This window comes from Nannobrachium achirus (assembly GCF_963921795.1).
Source record: "Nannobrachium achirus genome assembly, chromosome: 22".
Classification (NCBI taxonomy): Eukaryota; Metazoa; Chordata; class Actinopteri; order Myctophiformes; family Myctophidae; genus Nannobrachium; species Nannobrachium achirus.
The window spans coordinates 51,108,312-51,127,477 of NC_137829.1; the positions used below are offsets into that span (position 1 = coordinate 51,108,312).

General features: G+C 44.8%; 1 protein-coding gene across 1 annotated transcript in view; it reads left to right on the forward strand.

Annotated features, from left to right (window-relative positions):
* Positions 1-19,166, forward strand: part of LOC308307677 (contactin-associated protein-like 5) — a gene marked incomplete at both ends in the record, with an annotated part of 201,373 nt that overhangs the window by 105,086 nt on the left and 77,121 nt on the right. Inside the window, one exon of the mRNA XM_080752943.1 lies at positions 891-1,197. Coding sequence (XP_080609069.1) covers positions 891-1,197 — 307 coding nt within the window. The remainder of the gene's footprint in view (positions 1-890; positions 1,198-19,166) is intronic.

Consider the following 19,166-nt stretch of genomic DNA (forward strand, 5'->3'; position numbering starts at 1 on the left):
TATTTTGTTGTGTATTTATTTATTATTGGGAAAAAGCTTCCGTTCTCAGACCGGCACTCAACTTTTCAACCAGCGAAGAAGAGGATCGCCGGAAGCGACCCTCGGGATCGTGAAAAATACCACGAAGAAGAATGAATGCTAATAATCATTATAAAATCATAAAGTGGTTAATAATTGTTTGTTAGGAACATACGTGGCACTGAAATAAACAGAATAATACTGTAAGTAGCATCGCTAAGTAATGGAGCCCTGATATTTCGTATTTTGGCAACAAAGAGTGGGTAAGCTACAAAGATGCTAACCGTTAGTTAGCATGCTAGGCTAATGCTGGGAGGACCAACACAAAATGTTCGGTTTCTCTTCACATTAATTTAAAAAAGTCTTATTTACATGCAGAGTTAAGCTCTGGCGTTTAAGTAAAATGTAGCCTGAAATTTATGAAATGCTTTAGTGGCTTTATCACGTTTTATTAAAAAAAAAAAAAGTTTTTTCAGTCCCTGTCTAAAGCTGTACTTGCCGAGATGACTAGCTCCCAGGGGGATTGGGACACATATTATGCCCACCCCCAGTAAACGCCGCACAAATCACACCGCACTACCACAAACAGAAAACAGAAAAGACACCAGTATAGAGCCCTGAGGGACTCCGCTCAACCGTACGGGGGTTGAAGGGGTTAACGGTCCAGCGACTGTTAGTTCTGTGAAGTAAGTTGCAGTGGGGACGACAAAGTCACCATGAGGCTGCTGTGTTATTTATTCATAATGTTGGTGAACAACATTATGAATAAGTAAGCATCCTTGTGCCCTCTCTCTCTCTCTCTCTCTCTCTCTCTCTCTCTCTCTCTCTCTCTCTCTCTCTCTCTCTCTCTCTCTCTCTCTCTGGTCTCCCAGGGCAACGTGACCTTCTCGTGCTCGGACCCCCAGCTGGTGACCTCCACCTTCCTGAGCTCCAGCAGCAGCTTCCTGTCGCTCCCGGCGACGACGACGACGACAGCAGCGACGGCCGTGTCTGGCGGCGCGGCGGCGGCGGCTCAGGGCTTCTCTGTGCGCTTCCAGTTCCGTACGTGGAACCCAGACGGCCTGCTGCTCTCCGCCCGGCTGGCCCCGGAGCCCCGGAGACTGGAGCTGCAGATCAGCAGCAGCCGGATACGCCTGACCCTGCACACCTCCACCCAGCACAAGGAGGAGGTCTCCACTGGTGAGGGGACGGGCCACACGCACACACGCACACACGCACACACACACACACACACACACACACACACACACACACACACACACACACACACACACACACACAGCGGGGGTTCCCAGTTCGAATCCGGGCTCCCCCTGAGTTAATGTCGAAGGGTCCTTGGGCAAGACTCTGAACCCCTAGTTGCTCCCGGTGAGCAGGTCGGTGCCTTGCATGGTTTCCTCCGCCACCGGTGTATGAATGTGTGCGTGAATGGGTGAATGTAATGCACAATCTCTGTATAAAGCGCTTTGGATAAAAGTGCTATATAAATGCACCATTTACCATTTACACACACACACACACACACACACACACACTAGGGCATTAACCAAAAAGTCGTCAAGTCGACTCAGTCGACTTCATTACACAAGTCGACTACCACCAGGAAAAGTCGAAAGTCGAAAGTCGAAAAAAAAAAAAAACTAAAAACGTATTGTTCTCATCATTAGTTTTGCTCCATGTGTGCGTGTGCACAGCATTCAAGCAGTAGGATTGCTTATTGTCAAGGAAAAAATGATTCTCTCCTTTTCCAACTGTGTTTTTTCAATGGAGTTAAGCACAGAGTTTCAGGGTTTGTCCCCCGTTCACACCATCACATCAAATTGATGACGTCATCAAACAATTAAGTTGATTTCAACTCAACTTTTTACTTAGTCGAGTCGACTAAGTAAAAGTCGCTTTCTATCTAGAAAGGGAACGTGACGTCACCCCGTTGAAAGTACGGTAAAAGCAAAACCCTCCCAAGATGGCGCCACCTGTCCAATTGAACTCTATTGAGCGATTCCTCAAGCGATACACTGTACTGTATGTGTACACATAGGCATGAGAGACAGATGGACAGACAAACATACAGACAGACAGACAGACAGACAGACAGACAGACAGACAGACAGACAGAACATTATGACCGAGAGGAAGAGACAGAGTGAATGTTTACAGATTAATGTTTACAGTGGTCAAAAGCACACACCCACACACGCACGCACGCGCGCACGCACGCACACACACACACGCACAGACACAAATGTGTACACGGCCACACACTCAAACATACACGCACACAGGCATGCAAACATACAGAGCAAACCTAATTCATCATCCAGAGAAAGACAGGGAAAGAGAGAGAGCGAGAGCGAGAGAGAGAGAGAGAGAGAGAGACAGAGACAGAGACAGAGACAGAGACAGAGACAGAGACAGTCAGATAGACATACAGAGAGACACAGAGAGATACAATGAAAGAGCGATGGAAAAGAGCAGACGGAAGAGAGACAGAGAGACAAAGACGGCGAGAAATTGTATCCTTATCACCTACCATTACCTTTCTCCTCAATAAACCCGGGCCGTTCTTTATATAATCTCCCTAGGATTTACTTGAAGAGAAATGTGCTGCTCCCTCAGCAGGCAGGCCAGCCTCTCTCATGAAAGGAGGCCGCATGGAGGAGTTGCCATTCACAGATAACACAGATAATCATGTTTGATTGTAGAACGCCAGACTCTCAGCAGATGGCGGGCACTGAGGAAACGTACGCATGGCAGCATGGGCCGCAGCGTGAGACCCGTTCAACATAAAGGGCCGGAGCTCCATCAAAATTCATAAACCGCACTTTGTTGGAGGCTCGACGGCCGCGTGCCAAATTAAACTTTTATTCGATAAAAGCAATGTGCAGCCACCGGATCGACTGACAGACATTTATTGTACCGTAGATGTGAAACCCCCCCCGGCCCCCCCGGCCCCCCCGACGCCGCCGCTGTCTAGTCAGTTCATCAGACTCTGCCGTCAGAAGGTCCTTTATTCTGTTGTCTTCGGTGGAATAGGATTAACGCATTAACATTCTGCCAGAGTGCTTGGTGTGTTTAATATCTTTAACCCTGCAAGGCCCGAATTAATTTCTACTGGCCAAAATTTTTTTTTTTAAATCAGATGGTGTTGTAGGAGTCCTAATCACAGGAAAATGTAATTTAAAAAAATTAATAATGTTTTTGTAAGGTTTTATAGCCATAAATCATAAATCATAAATCATGCTCTAATTTGCATTTCATGCACGTGTTCTAGACATTCTAATGATCATGAAAAAAAATATTACAGGCATTTTACTTATGTTTTAGTGAGGAATAGCTTCAGTTAAAAAGTGAGATGTTGTTCGTCCAGACGCTGGAATTTCAAATTCTCTGGGAGGTGTGAATGTCAGTCTCTGTGGGGGGTATTTATATGCAAATATCGTGGCCAATGGCATTGTAATACTAAACAATAGGATTTAATGGTGATGTTAATGTGAAAAAAGAACAGGAAAACTAATTATAACATTTAAAAAAAAATGATTTAAAAAACGTTGCCAAAAAGCAACGCTGGGCCTTGCAGGGTTAATACAACTTGTCAAACTGATTATTAACCATGTTAACACGTTTCTTTTCTTTTTACACTTTCAAAAGTAGCAAGAAAAGTAGCTCACCTTCAAGTTCACAAAGCATTGGCAGGTATGATGAAGTGACTGCAGAAGGCTTTATAAAGATCTATCTAATACAGATCAAGTTGCATATCTTTGTCAGGCACACTGATAGTAAACCCATAAGTGGACTGGACATTCGCGACACTTTGTCAATGCAATAAAACCTGCGAACAACGGGCAGACTGATGATAGTTATATCAGCTCAAGTACGGACGTACCTAACGTCGGCACAAATGCCCCAAATATGGAGATCCCGGGCAACGGTTACATCCCAGTACCAAGTGCCCGGGGTATGCCCTACGTTTGGACATGCCTGACATGTCACAATAGTGGCATCATATCGTCGCTGTCGGGTGGAAACCTTGTATGTCCAAAACCGTTCGTTTTGTAGTTAGCATTTTAAAAAATGATTTAAACTAGTGAAAACACTCAAAACAGCCGATCTACAAGCACACAACGCCTCGCGGTGCGAGGCGTTGTGTGCTTGTACATCGGCTGTTTTCACCACTTTTGTGCTACAGCCTTGTCTGATGAAGCAGGGCTTTACTTTGCCAAAAAAAAACTTGGAGATACAAGGTTTCTGCCCGACAGTGAGGATATATTGTTATCTGACTAGTAATAAAACATCGGAATGTCTGTCAGTGCAATATCCTCAGCAAGGCCCGCGGGGAATGCTGATTCCTGCTTGTAATTTGATAAGAACCTGCTGCCAGAAGAAATATATAAAGTTAGAATTGAGAATTAAACAATTTAGCATCGATAACTTTGTTTCCCTTCTTTTTTTTTCTCCTTCCCTTTCCAATCTGTCCCTAATGTTCCGACGTTGAGTTGTCGCAGACGGCGTTCTAATTTTGACTGACTTCATTTAAAAGAGCCGTCGTCAACTTCATGGATTTGAAACCCCCCTGAAAGTTGAGCAGACCGATCAATTCCACGAAGGAAACCATGTTTGCCGTCCACAGCGCCCACTGTTAGCAGTCATCCGCTCTGAATTGATAATGTCTCCGTTTTGAGAATGAAACCGTAGAAGCGTTTAAAGAGCACTGTGGTGGCCATGTTAGACGGAGGATGTGACCACAAGTGTGGAGACATCTTTGGTCTTTGGTCAAAAAGTATTGAACTACAGAATACCTGCCATGCAGTCGACAGGAACAAACTCTCTCTAGCAGAGTTTGTAGTGTTGCAGTTTGTTAAGTTAGACCCTCATTTAGCAACCTACTGCAGTGAATTCTTAAACCTTTTCACCCCACTTTGAGAACCAATGACCTATCGCACGTCTGACTATCTCTAGGCTAACTCATCTGATAAACATAGGCTAATAGGCTATACTAGCAGGCAGCAGCACAAATGACTTTCTATACAGATATTACTAAAAGTCCATTTGCTATTATTTGCTGTCTACCTCAAAGCACTGGCACACTGGAACACTATAAATGTGAAGCTGATAAATGGGTAAATAAATACTATGATAAATAGAATGATATCAGAAGTGTTCGGGTGCTTATAATCCCAAAGTGGTTTAGCTGAAGTTCAAGGGCACAGCAATGGGATGACTCAGTGGCATGAAGTGGTCTGGAAAATAGGAAACCGTTGTGTACATACAGTAAGCTGGCATCCAGGGACGTGCTGGCCATTGGGAAAAGCGGGACAACTCCCGAACGGCCGGTTCATTCCCGGCCCGGTCCAGGCCGGCCATTAGAAGAAAAAAAAATGACGGCCTTCGTTCCATTTTGGGGGCTGGTTGGCCAACAAAGTAAATCGTCACTGTCGGGCAGAAACCTCATATCTCCAAGTTTCAAATGTATAGATTTTTTCGCAAAGCAAAGCCCTGCTTCATCATACAAGGCCATTGCACAAAAGTAGTGAAAACAGTAAGTAAGTAAGTAAATTTTATTTATATAGCACTTCTCACAGAGAAAACCCACAAAGTGCTTGACATACAATAAAAATACAACAATGATAGTATAGCTGTACAATAAAACTCAAAAACAACAGACATAATTATTACAGGGAGGACAAAATCAAAAACCAATTTCAGCAAAGGCATGCCTGAACATAAGCGTTTTCAATTGATTCTTAAAAATACCCACAGACGCTGCAGCTCGCAGGTTCTGCGGAAGGGCATTCCAGAGACTGGGAGCAACAGCCTGAAAGGCTCTGTCACCTTTGGTGACATAGGATGTATGGGGGACGGTTAGTAGACCTTGGTTGGCTGACCTCAGGGTCCGGCTAGGCTCATACCAATCAAGCAGGTCAGTTAGATATGCTGGTGCTTGACCATGCAGAGCTCTGTAGGTTAAAACCAGAACCTTAAAACGAATCCTGAAAACAACAGGTAGCCAATGCAGAGAGGCTAGGACTGGAGTTATGTGGGATCTACGACTGGACCTGGTTAACAGTCTGGCTGCAGCATTTTGGATAAATTGAAGGCGGGCTATGGAGGCTTTACTGAGGCAGGTGAAGAGTGAGTTGCAATAGTCCAGACGAGAGGATATGAACGCGTGAATAATCAATTCTAACTCACTGTGTGAGATAATAGACCTGAGCTTGGCAATGTTCCTGAGGTGGAAAAAGCATGTGCGGGTCACTAATTTTATGTGCGTGTCAAGGTGCAAAGTTTTGTCAAACATGACTCCAAGGTTCCTAAGGCTAGGGCGGACGTTGTCTTTAAGAGACCCAATGCAGTCAGATACTCTAGCAGAAATACTGTCGGAGGCAACAATTAATACCTCTGTTTTAGCCTCGTTTAACTGCAAGAAGTTGTTTGCCAGCCAGTCCTTGATGGCAGACAAACAATCCTGTAATATATTAAAATTATGAATAAAATCATCGTGACTGTCAGGGTTAAAAGAAAAATACAATTGAATGTCGTCAGCATAAAAATGATAAGAGATACCTTTACAACTGTTAATAATGTTACCAAGTGGTAACATATAAAGTGCAAAAAGTATCGGGCCAAGAACCGACCCTTGGGGGACAGCAGATCTACAAGCACACAACGCCTCGCGGTGTGTGTGTGTGTGTGTGTGTGTGTGTGTGTGTGTGTGTGTGTGTGTGTGTGTGTGTGTGTGTGTGTGTGTGTGTGTGTGCACGCGTGCAATCCTTGCGTGTGTTTGCATGTCTGCCACAGTGTGCCACCTGAGGGTTGGCCAGTGGGCAGGCTGGCAGGCTAGTGGCCAATACCAACGGAGGGTACATCCCCCGCTGCTTCTGCTGCACGCCACCAGAGTCCCTTGTGGCTGCTGTGGCAATGAAACAGGAAATTGAGTGGAGAGAGAGAGAGAGAGAGAGAGAGAGAGAGAGAGAGAGAGAGAGAGAGAGAGAGAGAGAGAGAGAGAGACCCATGGCGCTGCCTGGCACAGTCTTCTGGGGGATGAGGCTGATTGTTAGGCATCACCGGCAGGAGCGTCACAAGGGGGGGGGGGGGGGGGGGGGGGGGTGGGAGTGGGACTGAGTTACTATAGGGCCCATGGTGGAGGGGCCTTCATTAGTCGTGAAAATGTGTGCAAATCTTTGAATATATGTATTTTTTAAGCGAACATTTGTAACTAAAATTTTGCTTCTGGGGGGTCCCCGGAACTAAATATTTTGAGATGGGAGTCCGTGGCCAAATACATATCATTTTGGGGGTCCTTCACATGAAAACGTTTGAGCACCACTGACATAGGAACATAGGTTTAAAAAAAAAAAAAAAGAAAAAAAAAAAAACTAATAGAAGGATTTGAAATATTCAATATTTTTGAAATATTCAAAGACTTTCAAAAATAGCTCGCCGCGCTGTGAGCTTGTATATCTGCTATTTTTCAATAGTTAAAGCACACAATACATGAAGTGAATCCTTGTACCCAGGGCCCAGAATGTGGTGCGACGCCCCTGGCACCGGCAGTGGCCCAGTCTTCTGGGGGATGAGGCTGATTGTTAGGCATCTGATAAGAAGACCCAATGAGCAGAACCTCCGTAGCGTTTCCCAGGGGCGTCACACCAAACTCTGGGCCCTGGGTACAAGGATTCACTGCGGGCCCCCCATGAATGTTAACTATTGAAAAATAGCAGATATACAAGCTCGTAGCGCGGCACCGAGTGCCGCGCTGCGAGCTTGTAGATCTGCTATTTTTGAAAAATCGTGAAAATGTGTGCCAAGAAACCTATGTTTTCATGTCAGTGATGCTCAAACTTTTTCATGTGAAGGACCCCCCAACTCAAAATATTTAGTTCCAGGGACCCCCCAGAAGCAAAATTTGAGTTACAAATGTTCACTTAAAAAATACATATATTCAAAGATTTGCGCACATTTTCACGACTTTTCAAAAATAGCAGATCTACAAGCTCGCAGTGCGGCACTCGGTGCCGCGCTGTGAGCTTGTATATCTGCTATTTTTCAATAGCTAAAGTTACTATAGGGCCCCTCCACCACCTTGGGCCCCGGTAACTCAGTCCCACTTTCCTACCCCTTGTGACGTCCCTGCCGTTTCCCCCGGGGAGGTTGGGGAGAAAATGTGACATTCATGGTCCTGATCTGTGAGCCACTACGGCTGGTGTAAAGTAACTAAGTAGATTTACTTAAAGGAGCTATAGTCAACTTTTTCTTGAAAAGCGGATGCTAAAATAAAAATAATGTTTCGAAAATATTTTATAAAAAAATAAGCTTCATACATGTGTTTCTATTCAAATAATGACCACAAAAAGCGTAAAATAATGATAAAATAATCATTTTGGCCATTGTCAGACCGACACTTTGTTTACATCCTAGTCTATAGACTAGGATGTAAACAAAGTGTCGGCCCTACAAAAAGTTGACTATAGCTCCTTTAAGTACTGTACAATTACAAAGTCAAGTACAATGTTGACATAACTTCATAAAAGGCTCTGACATCACGTACGCCACATGAGTCAACACAAAATGCCATGGTTACGTATTGAATGTCATCAGTATGACCCGTTCGTCCCACCGGCTTCAGATTCGGCACGCGCGTTCCCCGCCACGGCGCGCAGTGCAGTGCCGGGCCTCGACCCGACCCGACGCACGGTTTTCCCGAACGGGGGGCAAAACGTTCGGAATCTCCTTATGCGGAGATGATTGTTGACATCAGGCTGTTCCGGAGGAAATCGGCGCAAGCGCTGACTCATTGTGACATCACATCATAAAAGGCTCTGACATCACGTACACCACATGAGTCAACAAAAAATGCCATGGTTACGTATTGAATGTCATCAGTAGGTCAGCATGTCAACATGTTTTGATGTTCCTATGGGCATACATGGACACAGGCAAACATATGGTCAAAACGGGTCTTAGTTAGTTTACACCACTGCTACAGTATAACCAGTGGCATATTCAGAAAAAGCGGTCCCATCCTCTTTTACAGTACACTTTAAGACATAATAAGAGAGAATAAAGCCATAATAAGAAATAATGTGTTGGTAATTAGAGCTAATATATTTTATTAGACATAAACAAAGACAGAATAGTAGAAAGAGCGAATACATTCTCTGGCACCGTCACCTGCCGCGGAACTGCAGCGGCAGACACTGCCGCACGACCGCTAGTTCGACCAGCAGTCGCACTGCATCGCCGGCGATAGGACCAGCAGTCCCGCCAGTAGGACCGGCGGCCGCCGCACGGACCGGCAGGTCCCGTAGCGGTAAACTGCCCGTCCGTGCGGTGGTGGCTGCTGCGGCAGTTACCAGCGATGCCGGTGACAGATAATGTATTCGCTTTCTGCTATTCTGTCTCAGCCACCACCGCACGGACGGGCAGTTTACCGCTACGGGACCTGCCGGTCCGTGCGGCGGCCGCCGGTCCTACTGGCGGGACTGCTGGTCCTATCGCTGGTCAGTTCCGCGGCAGGTGACGGTGCCAGAGAATGTATTCACTCTTTCTACTATTCTGTCTTTGTTTCTGTCTAATAAAATATATTAGCTCTAATTACCAACACATTATTTCTTATTATGGCTTTATTCTGTCTTATTATGTCTTATTATGTCTTAAAGTGTACTGTAAAAGAGGATGGGACCGAAAAAGCTAAGGTATGGCAACATGACTGGTATCTTGCACGCGTGCCTTCGCGTGCCATACCTTAGCAACAGGCATGATACATTTATTTTAAGAAGTACATTCTATTTTCCCCCCGTTTCTACGGTTTCTTGGGCTGGATATTGCTAGCCTGGTAAATAAACCAGACTGCACAACACCACCCCCTGTTGGTAGTGGTGATGTTGTGGTCTGGCCCTTCACATTAAATAAGCTTTTTCAACCAGCCCTCAGAGAGGGCGAGCCAATCAGGGCTGTAGGCTTGGGGCACGTGGTGGGTGGTGGCCTGGTTCAAAACCATTCAGCCAATCAGGCGAGTCTGTGTGTATTCAAACACATTCCCCCCTCCACTCTTATTACAGACATCAAACAGATTGCAGTCTTTGATGCTTTCAGTGACTAACGAGCTATTGACACTTGTATGGCTCAATCAATTACAGCAGCTCACAAGCCCTTTGAAGTTCAGAGGGAGCAATTAAGAGCAAGTCAACTTAACATTTTTTTAAACCACCCCTTGGAAATGAAAATTCTGCTCCCGAGGCCAGACTAATATCCAACACGCAGTGAGGAATTAGTATGAGCAACGCCAGGCTAGGATATTGCAGCCTGGAATGGTTGTTCAAGTGCAGCTAAACTTGGCATGTCAGTAAAGTACAATACCTTGTTAAAGTGATCATTTTACATTTTGCATTCGTAGTTATTTTACTGTAATTTAACAACATAATAGCTCGAACAGATAGATAAAGAGACACTCATGGATTTATTATTTAAAAGTAACTTTTATTTCCCCCCCCCCCCCCCCCCCCCCCTGGACCCAGGGTATGGCAGCTGCATACCCCTGCCATACCCAATTGACACCCCTGAGTATAACTGTATGTGGCTGGCATGCTAACGTTAGGCCGGGCCGCACCAGGACATCTCCTGGGTCCCCAGACGTCAGCCTGTGACAGGTGTAGACAGTGATGGAAGAGCTATAGTCTCCATGTCACTGAGAGACCACAGGATTCCCCAAACACTTTCTGTGTGTATATGTCAGTGGTTCTCAACCTTTTCCGGTCCTGTTGTGAAAATAGCTGATCTACATGCTCAAGCATGTAGATCGGCTATTTTCACAATTTCTGTCTCTAATATTTGACAGTTTGGCCAATGTTTAATTTGTCATTTTAGAGGTATGAAAAAGTCCTTAAATTGTCATTTTAGAAATGTGCATAGACCCTCTTATAATTATTAAACTTTACTTTGGTTTGTTTACTGTTGAGTGAGAAAACAATGTTGCACATTAAGTTAATGAAAATAGCAGATCTACAAGTTGTGAGCTTATAGATCGTCTATTGTCAGCATCAAGGCCTGCCAAAATACATTTTAGTCGACTAAAATCTTATGGTATTTAGTCGACTGAAAATAGACTAAAAGTAAAACATAATTAGATGACTAAAATATGACTAAAACTAAATGGAATTTTATTCAAAAGACTGCTGTCAAAATCAACACTAGATTAAACTGTTCCTCATTTTGCTGGGGACCGGCCTGGGATCGACCTCCCTCAAAAGATCCCTGCACGGGGCGGGGTCCCCGGACCGCACTTTGAGAACCCGCCGGTATATTTGATTTGAGCACCACTGACACAGAACCTAGGTTAAAAAAAAATAAAAAAAAAATAGAAGGATTTGAAATATTCAATATTTTAAAATATCTGCTATTTTTCAATAGTTAAAGCACACAATAAATGAAGTGAATCCTTGTACCCAGGGCCTAGAATTTGACAAGTGGTCCTCATGTGGCAGGGTTTAAATAACTGCATCAGGGCCTTAAGAGAGGACATTTCATTGCAGATATGATATGTAAACAAGGTGCTAAACAGACGTTTTCATCCCCCAGGTGGGAGTGATGACTAAGCCTGCGTATCACCATCAGGGACGTGCTGGGCCCCTGATTCAGCCCGGGAAAAAGAGTTGAAGAGGCCCTCATTGCGCGCTATAGAGAGAGATCTCTCTCTATAGCGCTGCTGCTGCTACTCAAAGATTTGCCATTTCAGATCATGACAAGTGACAAGCCAGTGGGCCAATTACTGTACATGAGCTATATTTCGTTGTTGTCGGGTGGAAACCTTGTATATCCAAAACCGTTTGTTTTGGATTTATCATTTTAAAATTGATTTAAACTAGTGAAAACAGCCGATCTACAAGCACACAACGCCTCGCACCGCGAGGCGTTGTGTGCTTGTAGATCTGCTGTTTTCACTACTTTTGTGCAACGGCCGTATATGATGAAGTAGGGCTTTGTCTTGCAAAAAAATGTATATGTCACGGTTAGATAGAGAAACGGTTAGATAGAGAAACGGAGCGCTCGCCGTGCGGCACGGGGCGGAACAAGCGGTCGCCACAACAACGTCCTCCAGGCGGAGCCGCTCGATTGTCCACGACATTGCAAGCGGCGCGAAGGCCAGCGGACCTTGGTCCTGCTCTTCGCCCCCGAGCGCCGCAGGCGCGAGTGGCCGCGAAGAGCGGGCCAGGGCCGCGCGGCCGGCGGAGCGCCGCGCGAGTTACGAAGCCGTGGTGAATGCAATCGTTATATTTATGCCCAGGCCGTAAGGCCTGGGCAAGCTAGTCTAGGCTAGGCTAGGCTAGGCTAGGCTAGTAAATAAAGAAAGAGAGTCGCAAACGAGTGACGTCAGCGCCTTCACTAGTGAATGGCTGTCGTCGCCATCTGGTGGTGATTGGTGTGTGGTGAACGACAAAACAAGCGCTCTTACCACAGTCTAACCGAGTTACCCAAACTAACCGTAACTTCTACCACTTTTTCGAGTCACGTGTTCAAATACTGGATTCTGATTGGCTAAATTCCGGAGGTTATGAGAGGACAACTGCCGCAAAGTTGTGTGTCCGAGATCAATGCGCCTCAGTGTACATCCGGGGACTTCAGGAGGTAGTCGGAACACCTTTCCCCCAACCAACAAATGAAGGTCGCAGCGGTCCTATGTTTACTAACGTGCGTACTATCGTCGCCGATTTATTTGGATCCAATGCAATCCGCCAACTTTAAAGCCCCTTTTCTCTGAACCTATGCCTTTCTGGAAGCGAACAGCCTCTATTTACGGCCGGAACGGTGCTTTTAACTGACGTTAGCTTAGCTGTAAGCTAGACGCATGGATTAGTATGGAGTTGGCGCCATCTGTTGGTGAGTAGAAGATGTTGTTGGTGGAACTATCTGCTGTCTCGCGGAAGTTTTATAGGCAATAATGATTGTAACTTAAGATCCTTGCAAGTTACAACTATGTGTTTTCTTTCATGTATAAGGGAAAAAGTGGTAGAAAAGCTATTTACCACTCGGGGTCGGACATTATGCTCTGATAATGTCCTGTGTTAGGGTGTTATCGGACTCGGCTTCGCCTCGTCCGATAACACCCTAACACAGGACATTATCAGAGCATAATGTCCTCTCACTCGGGGTAAATTGCTTACATATACATTTGAAACTTGGAGATACAAGGTTTCTGCCCGACAGTGACGATTTACTTTGTTGGCCACCCAGCCCCCAAAATGGAACGAAGGCCGACATTTTATTTGTATTTTTTTTTTTTCCTAATGGCCGGCCTGGACTGGCCAGGAATGAACCGGCCGCTCGGGAGTTGTCCCGCTTTTCCCAATGGCCAGCACGTCCCTGATACCAACGCACCCTGGATGTTCCTTATGAAGCCTCCTGTCTGCCTGGCCCACACACCTGCATGCTGATTAGTCTGGCCTCGGCTCAATGCTATGCAAAAAGTTACAAAGGAATTAAGACCCAACGCACATCCAAATGGAGAAATACTAGCTGCTGCCTGCACCAATGGATGTTGTTATAATTTTATTACAAGCTCTGGTTATTTTATTTTTAGGGCTGGGACTTTAACTGATTAATTGCGATTAATTAATTACAGAAAATGTACGCGATTAAAAATGTTTACGCATTTTAATCACACTTAGTTTTTGCACCACAGAACCTTCAGTTTCGGGCATACCAATCATAGCGATGCACCAACCAAGAAGAGACAACAAACGCAAAGGGAGAAGTAGCCGATCAGAGCGCTTTGCTTGGCCCAGTGGATGCGAAATTTAAATTTAAAAAACTCACTTGTTGATTCACTCGTACAACATAATGTGTTTTACTTGGAAAAAAATGCTTCTTAGGTCAAATGTTGATGTGTGATTAAAATGTGATCAATTGCGATTAATTAATCACAGAGCCTGTAATTAATTAGATACATTTTTTTAATCGCATCCCAGCCCTATTTATTGCGACCGTAGGTCGCATTTACTATCAAAACCTCCACCGGCTGTCCGTCTGTCCGTCCGTCCGTCCGTCCGTCCGTCCGTCCGTCCGTCCGTCCGTCTGTCTGTCACACGTCACACGTCACACTTTTGCCCTGCTCATATCTCCACAACCGTTGCCCCCATCCATGCCAAATTTTGCACACACACTCCTTACCTGCCAAACTACAACCTCCAAGGACCCCCGGAGCTCCAGGGACCCCCAGGTCCCTGGGGGACCCCCAGGTGTAAAAAATGACCAAATGTGCAAAAATGACCACCCCAACGGGGCTGCTCACGGGGAATTCCTGGGGACCACCCACTCCTGGTGCTCCAGAACGGATGCAAAAGTGGTGGCGCCCCCAGTGGAGGACCCCCTCCACTGCAGCTCACATAAAATGCCGTAACTCGGGCTAGGAGCGTCCGGGAGAGCCGGGGCCGGTACCTATTCGTCCACCAAGGCAACGATTTCTCACATGGCCCTCTTCTAGCGCCACCTTCAGGCCGATTTTTAAAACACATTTTTGGACACTGCTCCTACAGTTTTTGCCCTAAAATCACGCAAATCGCTACACAGTATGTCTACACTCATCCCATCAACATGAATCTGTCCCATATAGCGCCACCTTCAGGCCGATTTTTAAAAACACATTTTTGGACACTGCCCCTACAGATTTTGCCCTAAAATCACGAAAATCACCACCCAGTATGTCTACACTCATGTCATCAACATGGATCAGGAAGATTTTGGAAAAACACATTTTTGCCCTATTTGTGGCGATAAGCGACCTACGGTCGCTTATCTCCCGATTAGGGAGTCTTACTGTTTATTTTTTATTTTTGTGGTGCTAACCGCTCCTACATTTGACTTTGTGTGTAGGTCCCTATGTCCCTACAGTATGTCCCTATGTAAGCTCTATAACGTCAGTATGCAGAGGCCCACGTCACCACAGCTAGTGTCACAGACAGAACAGCCCATACAAGGAGATATGCACGTGCGTCGTGTTTGACATTTAATAATCTAAAGTAATTGAAGGCAAGACAGTTTTATTTGTCTGGCACATTTCAACAACAAGGCAATTCAATGTGCTTTACACAGAACGTTAGCGCAAAGGGAAAACAATTATTCAGGATTAGGATGCATAAAGTCAAAACATAGCAGATACAATTACCGTGCGGAAGAGAAAGACAAAAGAAAAGTAAAGGCAGCAGTAAACAGAAAGGTCTTTAGTTGTGTTTTAAAAGAGGTAGAAGATCACAAAGTGTCACGATGTGATGCGTTGTGAGCTTGTAGAGCGGATATTTCTCCGCTACATTTGAGTGACACTTTTGCACATGAAAGTAGCGTGGCATTAAAGGAGTAGTTCACCCCCAAAATGACCTATTTTCTATTGATTACTCATGCCATGGAGACTTGAGTTCAATAATATTTGTAATAATATAACATGAAAATGTTATGACCACGGCTCTTAGGCCATAACAAAAGGAGAGGGACACGGCTGTTAAAAGTGCACAAAATAACATATTTATTTACAATATAATCAATAAATACAAAGTTGCAACAAATAATCCTATGGGGTGTGTAAATCAGTGTAATCAGTAGTGCCAGCAGTGGATGTGTGGAAGATATAGTGTGGGGATGTTGAAGGGTGCAAACCAAAAGCTAGGCTAAGAAGCCCAAAGTGCTGCTGCTCTCATGGCAGGTGAGAGAGAGAGTGAGGGTGGCCACACCCAGCCTTTTATAGAGCACCCTGGGAGCACTGGCCAGGTGCTCCCAATGCACCTGAGTGGCAACCTGTGGGAGTAAAGGTTAGACAGGAGAATACTACAACCACACAGGCCCTAGTAGGGCGACTACAGGGGCTGTGACAAAAACTATACTGTAAATACTGCAAAGGTTTCTCCCCGACAGCATCTCTGCTAAACACTACTTCTGAGTCTTGTGCAGGGGTCATCAATATGACGGAAAACTGAGTCTTGTGCAGGGGTCATCGATATGACGGAAAACTGAGTCTTGTGCAGGGGTCATCAATATGACTGTGCAGGGGTCATCAATATGACTGTGCAGGGGTCATCGATATGACTGTGCAGGGGTCATCGATATGACTGTGCAGGGGTCATCGATATGACTGTGCAGGGGTCATCGATATGACTGTGCAGGGGTCATCGATATGACTGTGCAGGGGTCATCGATATGACTGTGCAGGGGTCATCAATATGACTGTGCAGAGGTCATCAATATGACTGTGCAGAGGTCATCAATATGACTGTGCAGGGGTCATCAATATGACTGTGCAGGGGTCATCAATATGACTGTGCAGAGGTCATCAATATGACTGTGCAGGGGTCATCAATATGACTGTGCAGGGGTCATCAATATGACTGTGCAGGGGTCATCAATATGACTGTGCAGGGGTCATCAATATGACTGTGTGTAGCCGGTCTGGGCCTACATTCTAGCAGACCCTCGCTACTGCTCTGCGTTGTGTTTTAGAAGATAAGGAGACCCAGGTGTTCACGTTAGCCGAAACTGTGGCATCATTTATTTCTCTGGACAGAAATAAAAGAAATAATGCAACAGCATTAACATCAGACAGGTCTCCAGCATACACTGTCTCCTCACAGACAGGTTAGAAGTCAGCACTTACAAAATATACACATATCAGATTCACATTAGTCACAATACATCACAATAACACACATTACAATCCCATTAGAAATTAATACACCACCGGCTAAGTGATTTTTTTATATGAATAAGTAAATAAAACAATAAAAGAAACACAGTACAAAACACAATAGACCACATACAGTAAAGGGGAGCAACATAAACATACCTGGACAGAAATAAAAGAAATAATGCAACAGCATTAACATCAGACAGGTCTCCAGCATACACTGTCTGAAATGGAGGGAAAACACAATGAAGCAGGCTGCTACGCTATGTGTGTGAGTCCTCATAAACACTGCTAAACACTGCTAAACAGTTTACCATCAAAAAGTTCGCTAAAACACTCAAACTGTTGCCCAGCAAACACCCAGTAGCACATAAGTACAGTATACACTCGTTTTTGACACATTACATTGGTTATGTCATCTTAAATGAACTTTAGAACCGAAATCATAAGAGAGACAAAAACACAGAAGCTCACCTCCTCACAGACAGGTTAGAAGTGAGGAAGGAGGAACAACACACACAGGTAAGGTGACGCTGGACAGGAAGTGAGAACTTCAAAATAAAAGAAAACTCCCAAAACGGTCTATTGTGGAAACTATTTACAGAATAAGAGTGGGAATAAATAATAAAGGGAAAATACAATAAAACGTGAGGGATTCTTGGTGGAATGCATAAATACTGTATATCTTATATACCTGCTACATTCACCCCTCCTGAATTACACCAAAATCCCGAGCGGTCAACTGGACATAACACTTTGTGGACAACCAACACTGTGTCAAAACTGGCACGGGTTTATATGAGTATCTAATATTCACATTCAGCTATAAGCTACCTGGTAAACAGGTTAACCCTTAAGTTCTGTTCAGATTCACTACGCCTTCGTTCTGTTCGGGTCATTTTGACCCGGGGGGTATTTGGTTTAAGAAAAACAACACTAATATAAATTTTAACTTAACAAATCATCATGATACATTGACTTTGACTCAATACCAAACAATTCATATGATATATATGGTAAATGTTTGCATTCTTGCTTTGCTATATCACATTAAACACTGAAAGAGCTAGGCGTTTTTAATGATTTAGCTGAAATTCATGCAAAAAAAACTACTATATTTAATACTGGGCAATATTGCTCATGCTTATAGGACAAAATGAAAATCAGACAATATTTTTATGAACAACATGCCCATTAATTGAATACTTGTGGTTCAACAGGACATCATTCTCACATAGAGCTGAACACACATGTGAACACACATGAACGTCACATATGAATATACACTTGAACGTATACACTAGGACAGAGGTTTTCAAACACTTTGGTCTCAGGGCACCCCTGTAAACAACAGTTTCATCCACAGCACCCCTGAAATACAGTGTTACTTTACAGCACCTTATGTTTATGTAAAATAATGTAAAATTTCCCCTAAGATACAGTACAGTCACAAGGAAAACTTCAGATAAGTGAGGGGTGAGGGGTGAGGAGGGGAGGGGTGAGGAGGCGAGAGGGTGAGGAGGCGAGGGGTGAGGAGGAGAGGGGGTGAAGGGTGTGGGAGGGTGAGGGCGATAGGAGGGGGGAGGGGGGGAAGGAGGTGACTGTGTGTCTGTGTTAGTATACATGCTTTCTTTTATTTCTGTGCATCTGGGGTGGCTGGGGGGGGGGGGTTGGGTTGGGGGGTTTGGAGGGGATTGGGTAAGGGCAAGGTGAGGGGGGTTGGAGGGGTGGAAGGGGTTAGGGGGTGATTGTGTATCTGTGTTTGTACATTCCTTGCATTTCTGTGCATCAGGGGTTAAGTGTGGGGAGGGGGGGGGGTGCGGAAAGGGGGGGGGGGGGGGGGTTCGGAATGGGGCTTCGGAAGGGGGGTGTTAGAAGTGGGGGTGACAAGTGGGGGTGACTGTGTGTCTCTGTTTTGGCATAATACTGTGTATTTCTGTGCATCTGTGCTTCCGGGTCAAAATGACCCGAACAGCACTTAAGGTTCAAAAAATATGAGGGGGGTGTAGCATGGGTGTAGTGCAAAAATATTTTTTTTACATGTTCATCTCAGAAGAATCTTTAAGGCCAGTGAGTTTCAGGTGGAAACAATTTAAACTTCTACCTTTTTTTTCCAAATGAAAATGTAAAACGGGTCAAAATGACCCGAACAGCACTTAAGGGTTAAGAGAAAACAAAAAGGGTGTACAAACCTTAGTCTCTCTAAGAATCACTTGGTGCCTTGTACACCAAGTTACCCGGCCCACTTGAGTCCCATACCCGTGTACAAATACGGTAAGTGCACCACTCACAGGAACATAGTGCAAAAAAAACAATACAGCAAAAAAAACAATACTTCAATAAAACAAAATCAAGAAGAAACAAAAGAACCCCTCTAGAACAGGAGTCGAAGGGACTGGGAGTTAGCGAACACTCTCATGGTGAACGGCTGCTGAGCCATGGTTTCCACCAGGCGGTTGACTTTCTTAACAACTCTGCCAACACG